We start from the raw sequence: 26,300 nt of genomic DNA, 5'->3' as shown, positions 1-26,300 counted from the left end.
GAAACATCACCCTGGTTGCCATGTGAAGAGGAGGAAGCAGGGTAAGGACAGGTAGGCAAATGTAGAGACTGTAGGAATCAGTATTGTGGCCAAAATCTTGGCTCTCTGCACACTGATGCTGAACAGCAATATGCAGACAGAATTGTGGAGGAGAAGGAAAGAGTGACTCTATTAGTTTGTCCGGCAAAGGGGGAACACAGTATCAGTACGCTAGCGTTTCAAGTGCTGTGCCCCCCTGCCCTGGTGAGTGAAAACTGAAAGTGAAAGTCACTCAGTCGTGTCCGACTGTTTGGGACCCGGTGGACTATACAGTTCATGGAATTCTCCAGGCCAGAATGGGTAGCCTTTCCCTTCTCTAGGGATCATCCCAAACCAGGAATCGAACACAGGTCTCCTGCATTGCAGGCCAATTCAGGTGAGTAGGGAGAGGTTATAGAGTCATGCAGGAGTATGTGATAAGGATCAAGGCAGTAACATCTTTTTCTTTGCTGGCTGTGATGGGTCTTCACTGCTGCGAGTGGGTTTTCTCTATTTGTTGCGAGCGGGGGCTACTCTTTGTTGCAGTCTGAGAGCTTCTCATTTTTGTGGCTTCTCTTCTCCACGTGGACATCACCAGATGGTCACCACCGAAATCAGACTGAGTATATTCTCTGCAGCCAAAGATGGAGAAGCTCTATACAGTCAACAAAAACAAGACCAGGAGCTGACTGTGGCTCAGATCATGAACTCTTTATTACCAAATTCAGACTGAAATTGAAGAAAGTAGGGAAGACCGCTAGACCATTCAGGTATGACCTAAATCAAATCCCTTATGATTATACAGTGGAAGTGAGAAATAGATTTAAGAGCCTAGATCTGATAGACAGAGTGCCTGATGAACTATGGAATGAGGTTCGTGACATTGTACAGGAGACAGGGATCAAGACCATCCCCATGGAAAAGAAATGCAAAAAAGCAAAATGGCTGTCTGAGGAGGCCTTACAAGTAGCTGTGAAAAGAAGAGAAGAGAAAAGCAAAGGAGAAAAGGAAAGATATAAGCATCTGAATGCAGAGTTCCAAAGAATAGCAAGAAGAGATAAGAAAGCCTTCCTCAGCGATCAATGCAAAGAAATAGAGGAAAACAACAGAATGGGAAAGACTAGAGATCTCTTCAAGAAAATTAGAGACACCAAGGGAACATTTCATGCAAAGATGGGCTCGATAAAGGACAGAAATGGTATGGACCTAACAGAAGCAGAAGATATTAAGAAGAGGTGGCAAAAATACACAGAAGAACTGTACAAAAAAAATCTTCACGACCCAGATAATCATGATGGTGTGATCACTCATCAAGAGCCAGACATCCTGGAATGACAAGTCAAGTGGGCCTTAGCAAGCATCACTACGAACAAAACTAGTGGAGGTGATGGAATTCCAGTTGAGCTATTTCAAATCCTGAAAGATGATGCTGTGAAAGTGCTACACTCAATATGCCAGCAAATTTGGAAAACTCAGCAGTGGCCACAGGACTGGAAAAGGTCAGTTTTCATTCCAATCCCAAAGAAAGGCAATGCCAAAGAATGCTCAAACTACCGCACAATTGCACTCATCTCACACGCTAGTAAAGTAATGCACAAAATTCTCCAAGCCAGGCTTCAGCAATATGTGAAGTGTGAACTTCCTCCTGATGTTCAAGCTGGTTTTAGAAAAGGCAGAGGAACCAGAGATCAAATTGCCAACATCCACTGGATCATGGAAAAAGCAAGAGAGTTCCAGAAAAACATCTATTTCTGCTTTATTGACTATACCAAAGCCTTTGACTGTGTGGATCACAATAAACTGTGGAAAATTCTGAAAGAGATGGGAATACCAGACCACCTGACCTGCCTCTGGAGAAATCTACATGCAGGTCATGAAACAACAGTTAGACCTGGACATGGAACAACAGACTGGTTTCAAATAGGAAAAGGAGTACGTCAAGGCTGTATATTGTCACCCTGCTTATATGCTTATATAAGGTTACTCCTTAACTTATATGCAGAATACATCATGAGAAACGCTGGGCTGGAAGAAACACAAGCTGGAATCAAGATTGCCGGGAGAAATATCAATAACCTCAGATATGCAGATGACACCACCCTTATGGCAGAAAGTGAAGAGGAGCTAAAAAGCCTCTTGATGAAAGTGAAAGAGGAGAGTGGAAAAGTTGGCTTAAAGCTCAACATTCAGAAAATGAAGATCATGGGATCCGGTCCCATCACTTCATGGGAAATAGATGGGGAAACAGTGGAAACTGGCAGACTTTATTTTTGGGGCTCCAAAATCACTGCAGATGGTGACTGCAGCCATGAAATTAAAAGACGCTTACTCCTTGGAAGAAAAGCTATGACCAACCTAGATAGCATATTCAAAAGCAGAGACATTACTTTACTGACTAAGGTCCGTCTAGTCAAGGCTATGGTTTTTCCAGTGGTCATGTATGGATGTGAGAGTTGGACTGTGAAGAAGGCTGAGCGCCGAAGAATTGATGCTTTTGAACTGTGATGTTGGAGAAGACTCTTGAGAGTCCCTTGGACTGCAAGGAGATCCAACCAGTCCATTCTGAAGGAGATCAGCCCTGGGATTTCTTTGGAAGGAATGATGCTAAAGCTGAAGCTCCAGAACTTTGGCCACCTCATGCGGAAGAGTTGACTCACTGGAAAAGACTCTGATGCTGGGAGGGATTGGGGGCAGGAGGACAAGGGGACGACAGAGGATGAGATGGCTGGATGGCATCAAGGTCTCGATGGACATAAGTCTGAGTGAACTCCGGGAGTTGGTGATGGACAGGGAGGCCTGGCGTGCTGTGGTTCATGGAGTCGCAAAGAGTCAGACACGACTGAGCGACTGAACTGAACTGAAAACTGGGGCTAAGAATCGCTGTTCTGAAAAGACTAAAGGTTGTCAGTATCTTGCAAGGCACTGGGAGAGACTGAACGCCGAGGGGGCCACCGGTCCAAGGGTAGGGTGTGGAGGCGGGTACCAGCTGAGCCCACGCCCAATGCCAGAGGCCTGGCGGGGCGCGGCACTTCCCCGCCGCGACACCAGGGGGCGATGAGGCGGGCTGCGGCGCCGCTGAACCACGGCAGCGGCGCTCCATCACGCCGGAGTTACCTCCTCCACGTGGGGGACGCAGGATGGCGGCGGCGGCGGCGGCGGCGGTGGGTGTGCGTGAGTGCGGGCGGGGCCCGCAGCCGGGCTCTCGCGCCCGCTTTCCCGAGGCCGGAGGGAGGCGGGAGTGGGTACCCTCGGGTAACAGCCGCGGGACTGACGCCCACCGCGCTTGTCCGTACAGGACGAGGCGGCGACGCGCGACGTGCAGCGGCTGCTCGTGCAGTTCCAGGATGAGGGCGGGCAGCTGTTGGGCTCGCCGTTCGACGTGCCCGTGGACATCACCCCGGACAAGCTGCAGCTCGTATGCAACGCTCTGCTGGCTCAGGTGAGCTTCGGGCACGCGGGGGATCGGAAGGCCGAAGGTCTTGGGTATCAGGGCCCCCTCCGCTCCCCCAAAGTGCTGACAACCCGGCCTTGCGGTCTACCCTTGGGGAGGGTCGGAAGATGTGATTCGAGTGAGCGATTTACACGCCCACCTTCAGGGCCCACCTGCGGAGAGACCGCGGGTTTTGAACACATTGGGAGCATCATCAGTGATTCCTTGTCGCAGCCCCCCACTGTCTCCCCATTGTCATTAACTTCCCCATTTTACAGTGTTGCTTACGATCATTCGATTGTGTGTGAGATGCTGTGACGTAGGTGGTAGATTTGGAGTTGGAACTGAAACGTCAGACTCAAAACTTCTGCTCTTCTAAGCTGCGCAGTCAGCTCAGTCGGGTCCGACTCTTCGCGACCCCGTGAACCGCAGCACGCCAGGCCTCCTTGTCCATCACCAACTCCCGGAGTTTACTCAAACTCATGTCCATTGAGTCGGTGATGCCATCCAACCATCTCATCCTCTGTCGTCTCCTTCTCCTCCCGCCTTCAATCTTTCCCAGCATCAGGGTCCTTTCAAATAAGTCAGTTCTTCGCATCAGGTGGCCAGAGTGTTGGAGTTTCAGCTTCAACATCAGTTCTTCCAATGAATATTCAGGACTGATTTCCTCTAAGCTGCTGCTGCTGCTGGCTGCTGCTAAGTCGCTTCAGTCGTGTACGACCCCATAGGCGGCAGCCCACTAGGCTTCCCCGTCCCTGGGATTCTCAAGGCAAGAATACTGGAGTGGGTTGCCATTTCCTTCTCCAGTGAATGACAGTGAAAAGGGAAAGTGAAGTCGCTCAGTCGTGCCCGACTCTTGGCGACCCCATGGACTGCAGCGCACCAGGCTCCTCCGTCCATGGGATTTTCCAGGCCAGAGTATTGGAGTGGGGTGCCGTCGCCTTCTCCGCTCTAAGCTGCTAGTGTTTATCAAAATGCTGCCCTCTATTGGCGGTGGGCTTCTCTTGTGGCTCAGTGGTAAAGAATCAGCTTGCAATGCAGGAGAAACTGGTTCGGTGCCTGGGTCAGGAAGATCCCCTGGCGAAGGAGATGGCAACCCACTCCAGTATTCTTGCTTGGAGAATTCCCAGAACAGAGGAGCCTGGCGGGCTACAGTCCATGGGGGCCCAAAGAGTCAGATAGGATTTACCAACTCAACAACAACAACAACAACATTGGAGGTGGGAGAAGTTGCTTAAAAATGCAGTACCTGGACCCCACCCCACACTAACTACACCAGACCCAGGGATGAAGAAGAGAATCTGAATTTTCAATCAGCTTTTTGGATGCTGCTTACACATTATAGAGCCTGGTGTGGTGGTTTAGAAAATGCCTTAAATACTATATACTAATTCCAATCCTGGACTTCTGTCTGAAGAACCTGAATTAGTCATTAGCAGTAGGACATTGGGCTAATCACTTGGTTGCTCTGTTTTTTCAGTATGAATGCCTATCTGTCAGGGTGGTTGTGAGATGCAGATAAAGGATTCTAAAGTGATTTGTAAATATTCTGAAGTTGATCTTGAAGGACTAAAAAGGTCTTGCTCAATGGGCAATAATGGGGGTGTCCCAAGCAGGGTGGCTGAAAAGAAGGCTTGGCCTGCACACAGCTTGCAGAGGGTGGGGAGGGGAGGGTCCCCCGGTGGAGGCTGCCCTGCCCGTCCTTTGATGGGGGGTTCCCTTTGCTGTTGTCCTCCAGGAGGATCCCCTGCCACTGGCTTTCTATGTCCATGATGCCGAGATCGTCTCCTCGCTGGGGAGGACGCTGGAGTCCCAGGCGGTGGAGACAGAGAAGGTCTTGGACATCATTTACCAGCCACAAGCTATCTTCAGGGTTCGCGCTGTGACCCGCTGCACCAGCTCCTTGGAGGGTCACAGTGAGGCGGTCATTTCCGTGGCCTTCAGCCCCACAGGAAAGTAAGGACAGCTGCAGAGTCATGGAGGGGAGTGTGGGTGCAGCGGTTGGCTGGGGTGGGGGACCCCCCAAGTTATGCTCAGTGGGGCCTCTGGCTGCCTTTCCTTGACCCAAGCTCTGGGCTCAGGGTGTAAGTAAGGATCTTGCCCATTGAAATTTTGTCCCCAAAGGCCAAGGACACCTGCCTTGAAGAAGCCCTTCCTGGACTTGCTCTCAGGAGAGCTGAGCTGCAAGCTCACCTCTGCCCCTTCCTTGCTGTGTGACCTGGGCAAGTCACTTAACCTCTCTGAGTCAGTCGTTCCTCTGAGAAACAGGGTTTATTTGCTTCTCACAATCCTCTGAGGATAATAAGAAGCTTTAACTGGTTATGTCTGTGGCCATTCCTTTCAGAAAGGACAAGGAGAGAAGTTACCTCCTAGAGTCTTCTCCCAGACGGCCTGGGTGTTATAGTTCTCCTTTTCAGAAGAGAGAGAAATTTCCACTCCCAGATTCTGTTCCCAGAAGACAACTGAATAGGCCGCTGGAATGTACATGTGCAGTGTTTTGGGTGGGGCCCAACCCAAGCCCTTGTCCCCAGTGCAGAGGTCAGGCTGCCCCTCTTCTTCCCCAGGTACCTGGCCAGTGGCTCTGGAGACACGACAGTTCGCTTCTGGGATCTCAGCACTGAGACGCCACACTTCACATGCCAGGGTCGGTACGCACACAGTTACCCACAGAGCGGGGGTTGATACAGTGGCAGGCGGGTGATTCATTCAGCTCTTTAGTTCCTGGGAGGCCCAGAGCACATTCCAGCCTCTTAACATCCAGTTAGCTGTTGCCAGTTCCTACGTGGAAACTTTACCCTTGAGCCCCACTAGCCACTTACAAACAAGCAGAGACTGGACCCAAAAGTCAATGTGAGGATGCGGGCAGGGACTGGCTGGCTGGTAGCAAGGAGAACTGGGCATAAGTCTGATCTCGGCCACAGTAGTCCTTAAACTTGAACATGCGTCAGAATTACCTAGAGGGCTTGTTAAAATACAGATTTCTGGGAACCACCCCCAGAATTTTTGTCTCCTCTGGTCTGGGATGTGGCCTGAGAATTTGCGTTTCAAGTTCCTGGGTGGTACTGATGCTGCTGGCCTGGGAGCCTCACACTAGTGAGGTGACCTGTGTGTAGGCCTCGCTTCCTTTCTAAGCTTCAGTTTTCTCATCTGGAAAATGGGAGTGATACTTCTCGCGTTGTTCCATACTCTAGAGCTATCGTGAGAATTGTAAGGGGGCTGATGTGTGCAAGAATTGTATATCACATGGCACGTGAGGGGCTGTTAGAAGGTGGCGGTGTTATCTGTGCAGCGGGTGCATGGCTCTAGCCGTTGGGGAGGGTTTGCCATTTGCCTAGGGAGTCTCATCTCTTCGATCGGTGTTTGAGCGGTCATTTATTTGGCAGCTAGCTATAGCACTTCCTGCAGTATGCCAGGCATTGCTGAGTGTTTGGGATAAAGACAGGTGTGGCCCCCCTCTCTCCCCTCCCTGCTTTCCCAGGACACAGGCACTGGGTCCTTAGCATATCCTGGTCCCCAGACGGCAAGAAGCTGGCTTCAGGCTGTAAGAATGGCCAGGTAGATGATGCTTGGGGTACTTAAGTGGGGACCCCGGAGTCCCTTCCTGGGAGTACCTCAGAATGAGGTACTGGGGTCTTCAGGGAGGGGTGGCTGGGAGCTATGGGCAGGGGACCCTGGGTGGGGCCAGGGGAAGGTTGGGGAGGGTTATTTGATGAGCTTCTGTCCCACAGATTCTCCTGTGGGACCCAAGCACAGGGAAGCAAGTGGGCAGGGCGCTCACTGGCCACGGCAAGTGGATCACAGCCCTGAGCTGGGAGCCCCTCCACGTGTAAGTGACACTGACAACTGGGATGAATGAGGACAGGGAGTCACAGCTGTACCCCGCCCCCGCCCCTGCTCGGTGCAGAGGAGGCTTAGGGGACAGGGTGGGGGCTCTGACTGGCAGTGACAGCATGGCAGGTGGTGGGGAAGGTCGTCTGCACCCGCAGGTGGGGGTGGTGGGTGCTCATCACGGGCCCTGAGAGCCACCTTGCAGCGCCAGCAGATGGTGGGGTCAGGAAGCCATCGAGACGTTATCCCCAGCCTTTGAGCTGGGCATCGGGAGGCAGCGTGGGAAGACAGGCATTGCCCACTCAGAAGTGAGGACCCGTCTCTTCCTCCCCAGCAACCCCGAGTGTCGCTACGTGGCCAGCAGCTCCAAGGACGGCAGCGTGCGGGTCTGGGACACGACTGCGGGCCGCTGCGAGCGCATCCTCACCGGGCACACGCAGTCAGTCACCTGTCTCCGGTGGGGAGGGGACGGGCTTCTCTACTCGGCCTCCCAGGACCGCACCATCAAAGTCTGGAGGGCTCATGATGTAAGAGCTGGGAAGGGTCCGGAACCAGCCTGGGGAAATCGCTGGTCAGGGATGTCAAACCAGTGTTTCCGGAACTTGTTCCGGGAACTGCTCAGGGAGGTGCTTTTGAACAGTGGGTCCTGGGGTCGGTGCCACGTTATAGCGGAGAGTCCAGGGCCCCTGAGCATGGTCAGGCTCTGGAATTTCCTGCTGTCGGAAGCCTATTTAGGTTTATCAGGCCTGCTGTATCACAAACTTACTGGACTAGAGGCCTTTTTCCCTGACATTTCTCTTCTGTGAAACATATGTTCAGAAACACTGATCTGAGCCCATGCCCTCATTTCACAAAACTTGAACCAGAGGGTTCAAGTTTTGATTCAGATCACAGTGAGTGATCTGATGGGTGATTTGATTCAGATCACAGTGAATGAGGGCCCTGCTTCTGGGTCCTGTGGGCACCCCCGTCTTCTGGGGCTGACCTGGACATTCACGTTCCCAGGGGTGCAGACTGCCCTGTGGGCATCTGACCTGTCTCCGTCCACCCTAGGGCGTGCTGTGCCGGACTCTGCAAGGCCACGGCCACTGGGTGAACACCATGGCCCTCAGCACCGACTACGCCCTGCGCACGGGGGCCTTTGAGCCCGCCGAGGCCTCAGTGAACGCCCAAGACCTCCGAGGGTCCTGTGAGTGAGCGGAAGGAGGCAGGGAGGAAGGGCTGCTTTAGAAGGAGCCGGCTCTCTGGCTGCACGTGTGAGGGGTCAGCCTCGGCTGGGTGGGGCGGTGCTTGCTGTCCATGTTGAATTTTCTCATCAGCCTTGTTCCTTCTTCCCTTTGGTGCCTGGTCACAGTGCAGGAGTTGAAGGAGAAGGCCCTGAGCCGCTACAACCTCGTGCGGGTGAGCGTCCCCAGCACCCCCAGCTCCATGCGGGGTTTCTCCTCGTCCCCTAAACCCCAAACCCTGCACAGGCTCAGGCCCCTCTCCCTTCTAGCCTCAGTACATAATGTACTGTTCCCCCAGAGTTCGTCCTTTACAATTCTAAAATCTTAGTGTGCTGGGGATCATTTTATTTCACTTTGGCTTTTTTCTTTTTGCTTATCTATTTATTTGTGATTCTAAGGTACCTCTGTTTATTTATTTTGGCCTCAGAATTCAGGCTCTTAGTTCCCCAGCCGGGGACAGACCTCCTGTCCCCTGCCTTGGGAACATGGAGTCTTAATCACTGGACACCAGAGAGGTCCCTCTCTTTTTAAAATTTCATTTAGTTTTAGTAACACATTCACATAGTCTAGGGTTCAAAGAACACACAAAAAGGAGATAGTGGAGAGCCTTTCATCTCTGTGGCTCCTTCTGGAAGCATCCAGTGCTCCCAGTGTCTCGTGTCTCCTTTCCGAGAGTTCACTACACACAGTGCAGATAGACACGTACACAAGCCCGCGTATAAAACCCTCCCCCCTTTTAAGATACCACTGTGGGACGTCCCTGGCAGTCTGGTGGTTAAGAGCCCACGATTGAGCAGATGGTGGTGTGTTCGCCTCTGAGGTCGGGTCTCCTCCCTGAGACCGTGTGCGCTTTCTTGCCTTCCCAGGGCCGGGGCCCAGAGAGGCTGGTGTCTGGCTCAGATGACTTCACCCTGTTCCTGTGGTCCCCGGCAGAGGACAAGAAGCCCCTGGCACGGATGACGGGGCACCAGGCCCTCATCAACCAGGTGGTCTTCTCCCCAGACTCCCGTATCATCGCCAGCGCCTCCTTCGACAAGTCCATCAAGCTGTGGGACGGCAGGACGGGCAAGTGAGTGGGGGCCGTGGGCCCGGGAGGAGGGGCGCCCCCCCTCCGGAAGGAGCTCGGCTCTGCTGCTTTCTAGCTGTGTGGCTCTGGCAAGTGGTTGGATTTTTTTTTTTTAATATTTATTTATTTCGTTTTTATTTTTGGCTCTGCTGCACCTTTGTTTCCGCTTGCGGGCTTTCTCTAGTTGCAGTGAGCGGGGCCATGCTCTAATTGTGGCGTGCAGGCTTCTCATTGCAGTGGCTTCTCTTGTTGTGAAGCAACAAGAGAAGGTTCTAGGTGGGCGGGCTCAGTAGTTGTGGCACGCGGGGTGGGTTTAGCTGCCCTGAGGCATGTGGGATCTTCCCAGACCAGGAAAGAAGTGAACCCATCCCCTGCGTTGGCAGGCGGATTCCTAAGCACTGGACCACCAGGGGAGTCCCTGGATTTTCTGAGCCTCTGTTTCCTCTTCTGAGTGTGCAGACCCCTTACCTCTGAGCCTTATCACAAGGATTAAATGAGGTGGTATGTTCAGCACCCTCACTAAGCGGGTGCGGAAAATGGTCAGTTCATTGTACGCCTAGGGAGAGAGATGGTCTGAAAGCCGGCCAAGGGCCGGGGATGCAGTGGGTAGTGTAGGTCTGTGGTCTAGTTGTTATCTGACCCTCCTTACAGTGGAGTCCACAGATCTGACAGTGCGTTACCTGTCTGGGCGCTGGATGGAATTGCAGAACCGTGGGCCCCAGCCCAGAGCTTGGGGATCAGAACCCGCCATTTAAGGTCACCTTTCAGGTCTGAGAAGCAGTGGTGTGACGAGGCACAGCGCCCTCGCAGTTGATAGGAGGAGAGGTCGAGGCATGGGTGGGGGAAGGAGTGGAGAAACACTCCTGAGGCCAAAGGAGAACTTACGTGTCCGTCTCTGTGTATCTCCACATCAAAGTCCTTGAAATAGGCTGTTCGGTTCCCTTTTTTTCTTCTTTTTAAATTCATTTACTTGGCTGGGTTGGGTCTTAGTTGCAGCGTGAGGGGTCTTCATCTCGGCATGTGGCCTTCTCTACTTGCAGACGTGGGCTCAGTTGCCCCGTGGCATGTGAGATCTTAGTTCCCCCACCAGGGATCAAACCCGAGTCGCCTACATTAGAAGGTGGATTCTCAACCACTGGACCCCCAGGGAAGTCCCCAGCTCCTTTTTAAGACAAGGAAACAGTCTCAGGCCCAACAACTTGCACCAGCAGACACAGTCATTCTGTCCCAACCAGGTCCCAGTGGACCGGCCCACTGTTCCTCCATGCCACCTGTCAGCAGGCACCTGCTGGGATGGGCAGAGCGGGGGGTGTCATGCAGATGGGCCAAGAGATGGGGGCATTGGAGTCCAAGGCTTGCGAAGTGGAGCAAGCGTGGAGGCCCGGCACGAAGCATCTTAGGAGCAGTTTTACAAAATCACAATGACCAGCAGAGATTAAATTGATCTGGGGTGGAGGCCAGGCAGTGAGATTTTGTATAGGTTCCCAGGTAATCCTGACACGTAGCCACGGTTGAGAGCGACTGCTGGGGGCCTCGAGGACCCTTCAGATGTGTTCCAAGATCTCACATCTGTCCTCATCGCCCTCCCCCCGGCCCAGGTACCTGGCCTCCCTGCGCGGCCACGTGGCTGCCGTGTACCAGATCGCGTGGTCAGCCGACAGCCGGCTCCTGGTCAGCGGCAGCAGCGACAGCACGCTGAAGGTGTGGGACGTGAAGGCCCAGAAGCTGTCCACGGACCTGCCGGGCCACGCGGACGAGGTGCGGCCGACCCTCGTGGGCTGAGCGGGGGACTGAAGCCTACCGTCCCACCCCAGCCCTGCTCACTGCACCGCTGTCTCCCTCCCCTGTTCAGGTATATGCTGTCGACTGGAGTCCTGATGGTCAGAGAGTGGCCAGTGGTGGGAAGGACAAGTGCCTCCGGATGTGAGTTTGGGGGTGGGGTGGGACGGAGTGGAGGCCGGTGTGCTTGGCTCTCCCGCCCTTGCCCTCGTGGTCGTCCCCCGTGGTGGAGTGTTCCACAGGCTCTCCACCTGCCCAGGCGCTCCCCCATCGTGGGCTCCTGGGACTGTGCGGTGCCTCCCTTTCCTGAGCTGGGGTCACCATCCCATTCCCTGCCCTTGTTCACAGATGGAGGCGATGAGAAGCCCCCCAGGTGTCTGGGATCCCCACCCGGACTCAGCCTCCGCCTGCTGCCTGCTCTTTTGGGAGGCCTCAGGCTGGGTGATGACCTTGAGAACGAGCGTGGCCTGCTGTCCTCGGTCAGACCCCACGGGGGTCCCTCCGCAGAACGGGAGGTCGAAAGTTGCAGGATGTCATCACTGAGCCCGGTCCTTGGCCATCATTTGGTACCTCACTGGTGCGAGCAGCAGTGAAAGACTGGGTGATGACCAGCTGCTGCCTTTTCTAAATGCTGTCTCTCTTCAGGGTCAGGGCCCGGATTCTGTGACCAAATAAATAATTTATATTTTGTGTGTTTGCGTTACGATTCCTGTCCTCGATGCCTAGGGGTCTACACTGGGTCAGTTCACGCAGCTGGGCTACTCCAGTACCATGCTGAGCAGGAAGCGGCCTTTCCTTTCTTGCCACCGTGTCTACGAGGGAGAGGTTGGGGTGACCTGCCGAGGCCCGTCTTGTAGTAGCCAGAGGAGGCTCTTAAGGCTGTGTTGTCCCTTTTGGCGGCATGAGCTGCGTGTAGCTGTTTGCATGAACTAGAATTCAGCCCAGTTAGAAATGCACTTGTCACGCTAGCTCGAGGCTACTTCCTGGTCTGGACAGCACAGGGAGAGGACGCTGTGACCATCACAGGGACTTGTGCCAGCCCTGCTGCTCTGGAGTGCTTTCCCTGACCTCATTCAGGGTCACTGGGCTCTCTGGGTTCAGAGAGGCGGTCCCCGAGGGCTCCCCCTAATGGGCCGTGCAGTGGTGCAGGCTCGGGCAGAAGTGGGGATGGTGTGATGGGGAGAGTGGCTCTCTGCCCCCCAAAGACTCACAGGGAGAAGGGAACCCCCACCAGGACGTGCTCAGACCTTGGAGCAAGGTCTTGCCCCCACTTACTCTTCCAGGACCAGGTGCCTCTGCCCGGGTTGAATTCCAGCCATCCTTGTATGGAGCACTCGGGGCCACAGCCTTTTTTGACTTCTCGGTCCTCCTCCCCCTCCCCCACCCACATCTGTGTTTTTATGATTTTGCATCTTGCCTGGCTCTGGTTCTCGGCTTCCACCTGCCTGGTCTCTGCAGTGGGACTGCGTGTGGGGTGAAGGGAGGCAACGGGCTCTGAGGTCCCACTCTGAGCCAGGCTCCCTGCTGCTGGGATCTCACTTGAGCCTCACAGTGACCCTGCAGCCGTGCCTGGCAGAACCATGCCACGTCCCCAGGGCGGGGTACAGATGTGAAGAAACAAAGAGCCAAATAGGTTTCTAGCCTTCCTTAGTATTCTTTGGACACGTGATGAATGTAATTCACATAGGAGGGGAGGGGCATTTTGTCATCAACCGCTTGGGAAATGCTGGCTAACCAACTTTTTTTTGGTCATGGCACACAGCATGTGAGATCTAGTTCCCTGACCAGGGATTAAGCCCTCCCGCCTTGCATTGTAAGTGCAGCATCTTAACCACTGGACTGCCAGGGAAGTCCCACGTCCCCGTGCTTTTGACGAGGAAATCCAGCCCCAGAAGCGTAAATGGTTTGTCTGAGCCGTCACATCCAGGAAGAGCCGAAGTGAAACAGAAGGGATTAAACCCTCCCATCAGAGCTCGGGCACTTTGCCCCATGTCCCCGTGAGCTCAAGTCGGGCTGACAGTGTGCAGGCTGTCACTGCCTCTGTCCAGCATCACTGTTTTTCCTGGCGAGCGCTGTAGTCTTTGGGGACCGTCTCTTTCTCTCACGGGGAAAGGGTGATGGCATCTCATGACCCCATGTCTCCTTGACCCACCTGGACTCTTGGTCCTGGCAGAAGCCAGAAAGAAGGGTGAGGGGCCGCAGCCCAGCTGAGGCCGTCACTGGCACGAAGCAGAATCTCAGGGTGCTGGGTGACCTGCAGGTTTTAATGAGGGACCTGGACCAGCCCAGATCTGGGGAAGGAAGCCTAGCAGCTATGGGCAGTGGAGGCTGATCTGGCCTGGCCTGCAGAGGCTCCGGGTGAGCGGAGCTCCCCTCTAACCTCGGCCCCAGGCCTGGGACCAGAAGGGTGGTCGGTGGTTCCCTGGCTAAGGGCTGGTGGTACATCTTGTGGTTCTGACTGCTGAGGGCCCTGGGCCGAAGCTGAAGGTGGGTGAGGGGCTTCCTGGGACCCTCCCCCTTAGTAGGGAAAGAGGTGTTCCAGATCTTCGAGCCTGCGCATGTCCTCCAGCCCGAGGGACACGGTCTTCCGCTGGGGCTCCTTGCGCTGTACGGTAATCTGGATGGGGTTGTTCTCGGGGAAGCTGTTCAAGTCAGTGGCCACGGTTGCAAACTGAAAGAAACCAAAGTCCTCAGAACTCCTTGGCAGAGCTGACCCTGACCTCACCTCTTCCACACTGCCCTGCCCTCGTCTGTGAAATGGGGTCCCCGAGTGCCCTCCAACCTACTCATTGACACCTGTTTCTCCCTGGTTGTGGGCTGTTTCCAAGCCCAGCAGTGTCTACTCGGGCCTGCCCTGCCACCCCCAGGCTCTTTCCTGCTTTGTTCCCCGTTAGCCTCTTCCCTCTGTTTTTCCCTCAGTGTCCTTGACTTCCCAACCCACTCACAATCACTGATACCTAAGTTGAAGAATCCAGAAGCCAATGGCTTTGAGAGACACACCTTAGGGATGAATGAACAGGTCAATTTCCAGGGGACCCCAAAGTGACTTACTCCTTAACCCTCTCCAAGGAGAACAACCCGGAACTGAGGCTTATCTGCCCAGGGAGAGGGAAAGCCAGCAGGAGGAGAGGTCCTGGGGTACAGGGGTGTTCCCAACCTCTAGGGCCCCTGACCCTCGGGCCCCTCTTCTCCCAGGGCTCACTTTGTAGGGCTTGCACCACGTCCCCACCCCAGCGGTGTTAGCTGCGCGGACAGTGAGGCAGTAACTCGTGTTTGGCTTCAGCTCCATCAGCTTGACGGTGGTGCCCAGGATTTTATTGAAGATCCAGGGGCGGTTCTTTGCCTTGGGCATCTCACTGCTGTTTTTCCTGACCACCTCCTGTAACAGGACCTGGTAGAAACTGACCTGCTGCTTGCCAGGGGCGTAGGTCCAGGAAATCTAGGAGGAGAGAATCCCCAAGGCTTCCTCAGACCTGGCCTGGCCTGGCCTCCCCTCACCACCCAACCAGCCCCTCTGCAATGTGGGTCAGAAGACCCCGTTCCCATCCCTGCTCCTGCTGGAGCTGAGGCATGTGTGTCCAAGGGTGGTAGGCACACCTCACGTTAGATGAGGCCCCACCAGCCCAAAGCCTGAGCCATTCTCCAACCGCAGCCGCACCAACCTGAGCGTACCCTCAACTCCATACTCTATAGACTGTGTGTCCGCTGAAAGGGACCTTAGCAATCATCTCGTCCACCTCACTCATTGCAGGTGGGGTTACAAGTTCAGAGAGCAAGTGCCCGGCCTGTGGCCACACAGCAGTTAAGTGCCAGAGTCAAGGTTCAGATCAATTGCTCCTGAGTCCACTCTGTACTACAGCCGTGGCTGCCAAGCCAGGCTAAGGCCTGCAGAGGGCTTTTCTAACACTGCAGGCTCCTGGCCCTGCTGCCACTTGCCTTGTCTCCCATTTCCAGTTTCTCCTCCATCTAAGCTGCTGCTGCTGCTGCTAAGTCGCTTCAGTCGTGTCCAACTCTGTGCGACCCCATAGACGGCAGCCCACCAGGCTCCCCCGTCCCTGGGATTCTCCAGGCAAGAACACTGGAGTGGGTTGCCATTTCCTTCTCCAATGCATGAAAGGGAAAAGTGAAAGTGAAGTCACTCAGTCGTGTCTGACTCTTAGCGACCCCATGGACTGCAGCCCACCAGGCTCCTCCATCCATGGGATTTTCCAGGCAAGAGTACTGGAGTGGGGTGCCATCGCCTTCTCCATCTAAGCCATTTCCTTCTCCAGGGGCTCTTCCCGACTCAGGGGTCGAACCCGGGTCTCCTGCATTGCAAGCAGACTCTCTACTATCTGAGCCACCAGACAGTATTTTCCAATATGTAACTCATATCGCGTCTCTCACCTGATAGAAAACTTTGCACAGAGCTGGTCCTCTTTGCTTACTGAAAAATCCATACAGTAGCCTAACATTCGGAGAAGGCAATGGCACCCCACTCTAGTACTCTTGCCTGGGAAACCCCATGGACGGTGGAGCCTGGTAGGCTGCAGTCCATGGGGTCACTGAGTCAGACACGACTGAGCGACTTCACTTTCACTTTTCACTTTTATGTATTGGAAAAGGAAACGGCAACCCACTCCAGTGTTCTTGCCTGGAGAATCCCAGGGACGGGGGAGCCTGGTGGGCTGCCGTCTATGGGGTCACACAGAGTCGGACACGACTGACGCGACTTAGCAGCAGCAGCAGCAGCCTAACATTATAGGACCTCTGGAAAATGACCCCCTTCTGCTGTTCCCTTCCTGTATCCAGAACAACGCTACTCAGCACGTGGTCCGTGGGCCATCAGCACCACCCGGAAATGTGTTAGCAATGCAGAGTCTCAGGCCCCACCCCAGACCTACTGAGTCAGAACCTCGAGGAATGAGGAAGCTTCTTGGTAACATGATGATCAAATCTGCAGGTGCCGGAAAGTGCGAGCAACCCTGAATTAGGACGTGGATGTTTCCTCCCTCGTGTGAGCCTTTGCTAGTGGCAGCCCTGCACAGAATGCCTTTCCTCATCTCTAGATATTTAAGTCCGACCTCTGTGTCCCAGCTCAAATGTCACTGAACGCCACCAAAGCTTACTCCCTGCAGCTGGAAGTAACGTTTCTTTCCCTCTGAATCCCCAGCGGCACTTGGTCAGAACTTTTCCTACAGCACTGAACCTTCTCTAGCTTGCGCTGGAGTTCTTTATAGACACGCCCTCTCTCCTAACCCATGCACTAGAGCTCAGGATGCAGGCAGTAGGTATCCACACGCTCCCCAGTGAGCTCAGCTCAATGCCGGGCATGTGGGGGTGGGGGGAGGGGGCACCAAGCCTTTGCCAGATGCACCTGGGGGAAACGCACCACAGCTGTGGAGTCGCTGACTGTGTGTTCACAGATGAAGGGCGCCTCCGGCACATCCAAGACCACAGAGGACTCCGAGGGCGTCGAGGATGTGTCTGTGTCCACCTCAGGGTTGTCGAGGTCCAGCAGGCCCCCAGGGGCCATCTTGGACTTAGACCGGGGGCAGAGGGCCAGGTGCCCCTTCTCTGTGCTCTTGGCTATCGAGGAGAGGCTGAGTTTGTTCAGCTCGCCCTCCAGCATGCCTGCAAAGAAGCTGCTGTTGGGCTGGGTCACGGCCAACTTGATGGGATTCAACAAGGTGGATGACATGGGGGAGATGCTGGTGTCATCGGAGCTGCATTCAGAATCCTCCACTGGCATGTGCTTCCTGGAGGGGGAGGGGAGAGGGGAGACAGATGGAGGCCGCTGCCCCAGCCCCTGCCGCCCGGAAGCTCCCAGTGGCAAGCAGGCCTTGGGCAGGACTTACCAACGCCCTCAACTGCTTTTGAGCCGCTCAGAACATTCTTGCTCTGCAGCAGTGCGTCACACTCACCGGGACACTTACTAGTGGAAAATGCACATTCCTGGTCCCTGGTCCCCAGCTGGGGTGGCACTGGGGAAGCTGCTAAAGCACCTTTCATAAGATCCTCAGATGATTCTGATGCAAGTGTTCTGAGAACCACATTTTTAGAAACACCACTAAAGCTCCAAGTCCTTCCTCCAAGGTAGGGTGCAAACACCCCAGGGAATGACCATAACGATCTACTGGGATATGGAAAAATATCTAAAAGTATCTAAAAGAAAAATAATGATTTTTATTAAATATTTATTTACTGTTGTTTAATACATAATTACTACATTTATTTACTTAGATTTTTATGACACTTATCAATATGTATTAATATACAGCATGTAAAGTTAACTGCACAGATAAGTATATATTTATTGGGGGTGAATGCTCAAAAACTTTTCTTCCATTCTAATTTTTTTTTTAAGTTATTTATTTATTTATGTATTTTCGGCTGTGCTGGGTCTTCATTGCCGCACGGGCTTTCTGTAGTTGCAGAGAGCAGGGGCTACTCTAGTTGCGGTGCTCGGCTTCTCAATGCGGTGGCTCCTCTTGTTGCGGAGCACAGGATCTAGGGTGCGCAGGCTTCAGCAGTCGCAGCTCCTGGGCTCTACAGCACAGGCTCACTAACTGAGGTGCATGGGCCTAGCTGCTCCATGCCATGTGGGATCTTCCAGGACCAGGGATTGAACCCATGTCTCCTGCATTGGCAGGCAGATTCTTTACCACTAAGCCACCAGGGAAGTCCTCTAATTTTTTTTTTTAAATATAAAATATTTCAGTCTCATTCAAGATATCAAGGATAACATGTTCATGGGGACGTAATGTACAAAGTGACACAACTTCGTGACTAAACCACCACACCGATGCACAAAGTGGTGGCTATAATGAACAATATTGTATTGTATATTTGAAAGTTCCTAGGAGACTAGGTCTTAAAAGCGCTCATCTCACACACACAAATTTGTAACTGTGTGGTGACGGAGGTTAACTAAGCTTATTGGGGTAATGGTTTCACAATACATACAATTATCAAATGATGTTGCATACTTTAATGCAATGTTAAATGTCAACTGTGTCTCAATAAAACTGGAAAAAATGATCATATTATATTAAGCTTCCATTTAGCTTCTATCCAACTCAGAACTAAAGCTGTATCAGTGTAGCTAAAGCCCCTTGTGTACTCTGCTCCCCTACCCCTCTCCTGATCCTCTCCCTCAGAGGCAACCTGAGCAGTAAATTTAAAATTTTGTGTTTATTATTCCCCATGTGTTTTTATAGGTTTTTTAGATGTGTATGTTATTATTTTGCATAATTTAAACTTTATATAAATAAATGGCATCATTCAGTACATATTCATGTGCAGTTAGGCTGTTATTTTACTTAAAACATTGTATTTTTTTAGATTAATCTGCTCTGGTTCAGTCATTTTAACTGTTGTATGGTGTTCTGTTACACGGATATTTGTATTGTTACCAATTCTTTGCTGTTACAAAAAAAACCTTGCCCATGTTCCCCCACTCTTTAAAATTTTTTGCTGATGAAGTACAGGATCCAAAAAATTTAACTTTCAGGCTTCCTTGGTGGCTCACAGGTTAAAGTGTCTGCCTGCGATGTGGGAGACCAGGGTTCGATCCCTGGGTTGGGAAGATCCCCTGGAGAAGGAAGTGGCAACCCACTCCAGTATTCTTGCCTGGAGAATCCCATGGAGGGAGGAGCCTGGTGGGCTACAGTCCATGCGTTGCAAAGAGTTGGCCATGACTGAGCTACTTCACTTTCACTTTCAAGGTAAGAAGGAGGGAACACACCTCTACCCATCAACAGAAAATTGGATTAAAGGTTTACTGAACATGGCCCCACATATCAGAACAAGACCTAGTATCCCCCTCAGTCAGTCTATCCCATGGAAGCTGTCATAAGCCTCTTATCCTTCTCCACCAGAGGGTAGACAAACTGAAAACCACAATTGCAGAAAACTAACCAATCTAATCACATGGACCACAGCCTTGTCTAACTCAATGAAACCGTGAGCCATGCAATGTAGGGCCATGGTGGAGAGTTCTGACGAAATGTGTTCCACTGGAGAAGGGAATGGCAAACCACTTCAGTATTCCTGCCTCGAGAACCCCATGAACAGTATGAAAAGGCAAAAAGGTAGGACCCTGAAAGAGGAACTCCCCAGGTCGGTAGGTGCCCAATGTGCTACTGGAGATCAGCAGAGAAACAACTCCAGAAAGAATGAAGGGATGGAGCCAAAGCAAAAACAACACCCAGTTGTGGATGTGACTGGTGATGGAAGCAAAGTCTGATGCTGTAAAGAGCAATATTGCATAGGAACCTGGAATGTTAGGTCCATGAATCAAGGCAAATTGGAAGTGGTCAAACAGGAGATGGCAAGAGTGAACGTTGACATTCTAGGAATCAGCGAACTAAGATGGACTGGAATGGGTGAATTTAACTCAGATGACCATTATATCTACTACTATGGGCAAGAATCCCTTAGAAGAAATGGAGTAGCCATCACGGTCAACAAAAGAGTCTGAAATGCAGTACTGGGATGCAGTCTCAAAAATGACAGAATGATCTCTATTCATCTCCAAGGCAAACCATTCAATATCATGGTAATCCAATTCTATGCCCCGACCAGTAAGGCTGAAGAAGCTGAAGTTGAATGGTTCTATGAAGACCTACAAGACCTGCTAGAACTAACACCCAAAAAAGATGTCCTTTTCATTATAGGGGACTGGAATGCAAAAGTAGGAAGTCAAGAAATACCTGGATTAACAGGCAAATTTGGCCTTGGAATGTGGAATGAAGCAGGGAAAAGGCTAATAGAGTTTTGCCAAGCACTGGTCATAGCAAACACCCTCTTCCAACAACACAAGAGAAGACTACACATGGACATCACCAGATGGTCAACACCAAAATCAGACTGATTATATTCTTTGCAGCCAAAGATGGAGAAGCTCTATACAGTCAACAAAAACAAGACCAGGAGCTGACTGTGGCTTAGATCATGAACCCCTTATTGCGAAATTCAGACTTAAACTGAAGAAAGTAGGGAAAACCACTAGACCATTCAGGTATGACCTAAATCAAATCCCTTATGATTATACAGTAGAAGTGAGAAATAGATTTAAGGGACTAGATCTGATAGACAGAGTGCCTGATGAATTATGGATGGAGGTTCATGATATTGTACAGGAGACAGGGATCAAGACCATCTGCATGGAAAAGAAATGCAAAAAGGCAAAATGACTGTCTGAAGAGGACTTACAAATAGCTGTGAAAAGAAGAGAAGCAAAAAGCAAAGGAGAAAAGGAAAGATATACCCATTTGAATGCAGAGTTCCAAAGAATAGCAAGAAGAGATGAGAAAGCCTTCCTCAGTGATCAGTGCAAAGAAATAGAGGAAAAGAACAGAATGGGAAAGACTAGAGATCTCTTCAAGAAAATTAGAGATACCAAGGAAACATTTCATGCAAAGTTGGGCTCAATAAAGGACAGAAATGGTATGGCTCTAACAGAAGCAGAAGATATTAAGAAGAGGTGGCAAGAATACACAGAAGAACTGTACAAAAAAGATCTTCATGACCCAGATAATCATGATGGTATGACCACTCACCTAGAGCCAGACATCCTGGAATGTGAAGTCAAGTGGGCCTTAGGAAGCATCACTACAAACAAAGCTAATGGAGGTGATGGAATTCCAGTTGAGCTATTTCAAATCCTGAAAGATGATGCTGTGAAAGTGCTGCACTCAGTATTTGCTGCCAGCAAATTTGGAAAACTCAGCAGTGGCCACAGGACTGGAAAAGGTCAGTTTTCATTCCAGTCCCAAAGAAAGGCAATGCCAAAGAATGCTCAAACTACTGCACAATTGCACTCATCTCACACGCTAGTAAAGTGATGCTCAAAATTCTCCAAGCCAGGCTTCAGCAATACGTGAACTGTGAACTTCCAGATGTTCAAGCTGGTCTTAGAAAAGGCAGAGGAACCAGAGATCAAATTGCCAACATCCACTGGATCATGGAAAAAGCAAGAGAGTTCCAGAAAAACATCTATTTCTGCTTTCTTGACTACACCAAAGCCTCTGACTGTGTGGATCACAATAAACTGTGGAAAATTCTGAAAGAGATGGGAATACCAGATCACCTGAGCTGCCTCTTGAGAAATCTGTATGCAGGTCAGGAAGCAACAGTTAGAACTGGACATGGAACAACAGACTGGTTCCAAATAGGAAAAGGAGTACGTCAAGGCTGTATATTGTCACCCTGCTTATTTAACTTATATGCAGAGTACATCATGAGAAACGCTGGGTGGAAGAAGCACAAGCTGGAATCAAGATTGCCGGGAGAAATATCAATAGCCTCAGATATGCAGATGACACCAGCCTTATGGCAGAAAGGGAAGAAGAACTAAAGAGCCTCTTAATGAGGGTGAAAGGAGAGTGAAACAGTTGGCTTAAAGGTCAACATTCAGAAAACAAAGATCATGGCATCCAGTCCCATCACTTCATGGGAAATAGATAGGGAAACAGTGGAAACAGTGTCAGACTTTATTTTTTGGGCTCCAAAATCACTGCAGATGGTTACTGCAGCCATGAATTTAAAAGACGCTTACTCCTTGGAAAAAAATATTATGACCAACCTAGACAGCATATTCAAAAGCGGAGACATTACTTTGCCAACAAAGGTCCATCTAGTCAAGGCTATGGTTTTTCCAGTAGTCATGTATGGATGTGAGAGTTGTACTGTAAAGAAAGCTGAGCACTGAAGAATTGATGCCTTTGAACTGTGATGTTGGAGAAGACTCTTGAGAGTCCCTCGGACTGCAAGGAGATCCGACCAGTCCATCCTAAAGGAGATCAGTCTTGGGTGTTCATTGGAAAGACTGATGTTGAAGCTGAAACTCCAATACTTTGGCCACCTGATGCAAAGAGCTGACTCATTTGAAAAGACCCCGATGCTGGGAAAGATTGAAGGTGGAAGGAGAAGGGGACAACAGAGGATGAGATGGTTGGATGGCATCACCAACTCAATGGACATGAGTTTGGGTAAACTCTGGAAGTTGGTGATGGACAGGTAGGCCTGGCGTGCTGCAGTCCATGGGACTGCAAAGAGTCGGACACGACTGAGCAACTGAACTGAACTGAACTGAAAGTAAGAAATACGTATTTCTTGACAAGCTAGTACAAGCATGCATGTAACCGCATGGACTGTAGCCTGCCAGGATGCTCTGTCCATGGGATTCTCCGGGCAAGAATACTGGATTGGATCGCCACGCCCCCTCCAGGGGATCTTCCTGATCCGGAGATTGAACCTGAGTCTCATGTCTTCTGCATTGGCAGGCGGGTTCTTTACCACTAGCGCCACCTGGGAAACCCCAGTATATGCACACACACACACACACACACACACACACACGAAAATAAAATGTTTCACAAACCAGTACTAACTGGTTTTTCAAACCCATACTTACTCTGTGTGTGATGTACTCTGGAATTTAAATTCTATTTCGCTCATTTTTGTAATACTAGTCTCCATCAACTCGGATGAGTTCCTGACACATTCATAGGTCACAGCCCTCAGCTGGAAGAGCCCTGTCTAGAGAAAGTGGCCATAGGGCCTGTGGACACCAAGCACCTTGACTGAGGTCACCTTGGTAGTCGATGGCAGAGCTGGAACCAGAAGCCGGATCTCCTGGGCCCCATGCTACACAGCTCCCGTCTGCCCCTGGTGCTTTCTGGCTCCCCTCCCCTGCTTTCTTCCCCAACTACCCCAGCTGCTCTAGCCAGATCCAGTGACCCACACATACCCCTAGATCCCTCACACCCAGCCAGCCTCCAGCTTTGAGGTTGATTGATCAAGGCCAAAGTTTTCCTCCCTGAGCCCCAGCCCCATCAACCTCCTCCTGCGAAATCCTGATCAACCCAAACCTCCTATACTAGCCCTTGGTGGACACTTGAAATAGATGATTCTCCCTCCAAGGCCCTTCGTAGGCCCAGGAGTCTGGGTATGGATGTCAGTTATACTATAGGTTGTCCTGTGCTACGTGCTAAGTTGCTTCAGTCGTGTCCAACTCTTTGTGACTCTAAGGACTATAGAGTTCCTCTATCGTCCCCGGGCTCCTCTCTCCATAGGATTCTCTGGTCAAGAATACTGGAGTGGGTTGCCACGTCCTTCTCGAGGGGATCTTCCTGACCCAGAGATTGAACACGAATCTCTCAAGTCTTCTGCATTAGCAAGTGGGTTGTTTACCACTGGCGCCACTTGGGAAGTCCATAAACTGTCCTTCGGTTCAGTTCAGTTCAGTTGCTCAGTCGTGTCCGACTCTTTGCGACCCCATGAATTGCAGCACACCAGGCCTCCCTGTCCATTACCAACTCCCGGAGTTCACTCAAACTCACGTCCATCGAGTGGGTGATGCCATCCAGCCATCTCATCCTCTATCGTCCCCTTTTCCTTCTGCCCCCAATCCCTCCAGCAGCAGAGAGTTTTCCAATGAGTCAACTCTTAGGAATCTCTATTTTACTTTTTTTATTATTTTTTTAAAAAATTATTTATTTGGCGGCACCACGTCTTAGTTGCAGCATGTGGGGTCTTTAATTGCAGCTTGCAGACTCTTACTGTGGCATGTGGGATCTAGTTTCCCAACTAGGGATCACACCCGGGCCCCTCTGCATTGGGAGTATGGAGTCTTAGCTACTGGAACACTCAGGAAGCCCCAAGGAATCTCTATTGAAGATTTACTTGTTGGAAACACCAGTGCTGAAGGGGCAGCCAGGCATTGGGCTATATGCTGGAGAAAAACTCCTTGTGATCGTCACAGCAGCCCTGCTGGATGGTGTTGGTCTCGTTTTACACATGGGGGACCAAGGGTCCCTGATCTTAATGAACTTGTCTATGGTCATATATCTAAGTGGTAGAACTTGGATTAAAACTTGGTTCCCCGTCTAAGACTTTCTTACACCAGGAAGTTTCCTACCTGCATCCGCCACTTTAGCCATACCTGTTTACTGACAGGTACCTAAGGGAGTAACCACTGTATCCTCTTTCACGTCATCAGGACCAGCTACATAATTTGTGGGGTCCCTTCTTCAGAAATTATTAAGACCTTCAAAACAGTAACATCCAAGCATTAAACTAAACAGGGTCCTTCCAAGTGTCAGGCTGTGTTTAACTGCACAGGTCACATACCCGTGAAACGTTCCGACAGACAGTTCCCTCAGCCCACGTCAACCCACCCCTCTGTCCCTCCCCTGGCTAACTCCTTCCCTTCCTCTGAGAGTCACCTCCTCCACGAAGCCTCCCTTAATTTCACCCCCTCCCAAGCTATACTAAATTCCCTTTGTTTCCTCCAGTTGTCCCTGTCATAGCACAGACCATGCTGTAATAGCCTCAATTCTTGTCTGACAGCCCCCCACCCCAACCAGCGCACACACACACACACACACACACACACACACACACACACCCCATGCTGGGAACTCCTTGAAGATAGAGACTGCTTTCCAGCTCTGCATTCCCAGAACTTAACCTTGGACCAGGTACCTTGTAGGTGCCCAAAGAGTTTTGTGAAATGAAGTGAAGGAAACCCGTGGTCACTGAGGAGGAACACAGACCTCAGTCTGAAGGCAAGCAGGCTCCTGGGGGTTGGGGAGAGGACATAACCAGGCAGGTAAAGACACACTAGGGAGGATGAGCACAGGAACCATGGTGAGAGGAGAGGGGCTTCATGGCGAGAACCAAACAGGACGACGGGCACCGCCAACCCATCTCCAGCTAATCCCAGAAGGCTTCCCAGAGCTGGAGGCCGGCATGCCTCCAAGAACTGATTTGGGGTCAGAAATCCACAGGCAACCTGCTTACATGCTCTTCCCTGGGAGTCTCGACTGTGATAGGTCAAGGAAGTGGCGCCTCTTCAACACCCTCTTCCCCGCGCCCCCCTCCCCCTCTCCCCAACTCCTCCGCCCATCCAGCTCTGGCCTTAGAAAGCAGAAAAGGACCAGACTCATGTCTTACGGTAGATTGATGGCATCCTCCTCTAAGAAGTTCACCAAACTGCCCCTCGAGGAAAGTGGGAGGCCTTTGGTCGTGACGGTCCTGTTCATTGACTTGGGGTTTGGAAAGGGCTTCGGCATTTGACTGAGTGCATTCAAGACATTGAGGGTTTCCTTCTTCAGCATGGCCTCCTCCCCATCTCCCACTTTGTAGAATGTCTCTGATGCCATTGAGTTTGTTTGGGACCGCAGCCGGCACCATGCAGGACAACCAAGCTGACAGGAAGCAGAGAGAAACTGGAGGCAGCAGACACATCCTTAGTTGCGGTGGGATGGGGGTGCAATGAGCTGACTTCATAATTATCACAGAGTGTAACAATTAGGGGCTATCCTCCCCCCTGACCGGGGGCTGCTGCAGCCCAGGGCCAACGTCAGGAGCCGGCAGAGCCCCAGAATAGTCGACAACGCCACTTGGGCTAAGGCTCTGTGGTTACAGCAGCCCTGCTCTTCTCTGAAGATCTCAAAATGCTCACCACCTGTGCCCTTCTGATCTGCCCTGGGAAGGAGGAGGTGGATGGTGAGACAGTAGCACCTGGGCGTGGAGGGAGGCAGGCAGTACTGGATGGACTGGGTCCCTGGGAGTGGGACACGTCGCCGATAGAATTCTGAGACTTCATATCCAGACATCGGAGGCAGCAAACCCCGTGTCCAGATGTGTGGGCACAGGGAAAGCTGGGATGGCTCATGGGGTTCAGAGTGCCCACATACCCAGGTTTTACTGCTGGAATTCTAAATTCTGTCCGACCTCCACTTCAAGTGTCTTCAGGTATTGAGTGACCACGGTGGGTGGTGCAGAGGCATACAGAAATGGGCCAGAGGTTGTTTCTGTTCTCAGGGAAACCATGTCACGCAGAGGAAAACATACACATAACTTTGTGGGGTGAGGAACCCGGCAGCTGTTAAAACAGCAATGGCTTTGCACCTGGGTGGGGATTCGTCAGCTCTGCAGTCCAGCTCTGCCCACAGCTTCATAG

General features: G+C 51.7%; 2 protein-coding genes across 3 annotated transcripts; one reads left to right on the top strand and one right to left on the bottom strand.

The window, feature by feature from the left end:
- Positions 1-3,201: 3,201 nt before the first annotated feature.
- NLE1 (notchless homolog 1) lies at positions 3,202-12,039 on the top strand. 2 transcript variants are annotated; one of them, XM_040244050.1, is made up of 12 exons: positions 3,202-3,457; positions 5,187-5,404; positions 6,013-6,092; positions 6,927-7,003; positions 7,177-7,274; positions 7,611-7,803; positions 8,330-8,465; positions 8,631-8,677; positions 9,369-9,571; positions 11,167-11,326; positions 11,421-11,491; positions 11,696-12,039. In XM_040244050.1, exons 7-12 carry the CDS (start codon positions 8,378-8,380, stop codon positions 11,706-11,708), a joined length of 582 nt encoding a protein of 193 aa, XP_040099984.1. In that variant the 5' UTR covers positions 3,202-3,457; positions 5,187-5,404; positions 6,013-6,092; positions 6,927-7,003; positions 7,177-7,274; positions 7,611-7,803; positions 8,330-8,377; the 3' UTR covers positions 11,709-12,039. The 2 variants fall into 2 exon arrangements, with proteins under 2 accessions (XP_040099984.1, XP_040099985.1); XM_040244051.1 differs by lacking the exons at positions 3,202-3,457; positions 6,013-6,092 and having other exon boundaries at positions 5,318-5,404.
- Positions 12,040-13,865: 1,826 nt separating this feature from the next.
- On the bottom strand, positions 13,866-25,497 carry FNDC8 (fibronectin type III domain containing 8). Its single transcript, XM_040244049.1, has 4 exons — positions 25,289-25,497; positions 16,719-17,085; positions 14,550-14,786; positions 13,866-14,018 (listed from the first exon to the last, which is right to left on the bottom strand). Exons 1-4 carry the CDS (start codon positions 25,495-25,497, stop codon positions 13,866-13,868), a joined length of 966 nt encoding a protein of 321 aa, XP_040099983.1.
- Between the last annotated feature and the right edge of the window lie 803 nt (positions 25,498-26,300).

The sequence above is a fragment of the Oryx dammah genome, unplaced genomic scaffold (genome assembly GCF_014754425.2).
Source record: "Oryx dammah isolate SB20612 unplaced genomic scaffold, SCBI_Odam_1.1 HiC_scaffold_8, whole genome shotgun sequence".
Classification (NCBI taxonomy): Eukaryota; Metazoa; Chordata; class Mammalia; order Artiodactyla; family Bovidae; genus Oryx; species Oryx dammah.
The sequence above is the reverse complement of the archived record's forward strand: the minus strand, read 5'-3'. Positions and strand labels throughout refer to the sequence as shown.

Excerpts from the sequence above, each read along its gene's own strand:
- NLE1 (XM_040244050.1), top strand. The coding sequence starts at position 8,378 with ATGGCCCTCAGCACCGACTACGCCCTGCGCACGGGGGCCTTTGAGCCC. Across the intron at positions 8,466-8,630 it reads CCAAGACCTCCGAGGGTCCT|TGCAGGAGTTGAAGGAGAAG; the intron begins GTGAGTGAGCGG and ends GCCTGGTCACAG. Across the intron at positions 8,678-9,368 it reads GCCGCTACAACCTCGTGCGG|GGCCGGGGCCCAGAGAGGCT; the intron begins GTGAGCGTCCCC and ends TTGCCTTCCCAG.
- FNDC8 (XM_040244049.1), bottom strand. The coding sequence starts at position 25,497 with ATGGCATCAGAGACATTCTACAAAGTGGGAGATGGGGAGGAGGCCATG. Across the intron at positions 17,086-25,288 it reads GAGGATGCCATCAATCTACC|GAAGCACATGCCAGTGGAGG; the intron begins GTAAGACATGAG and ends CTCCCCCTCCAG. Across the intron at positions 14,019-14,549 it reads CGTGGTGCAAGCCCTACAAA|TTTGCAACCGTGGCCACTGA; the intron begins GTGAGCCCTGGG and ends GGTTTCTTTCAG.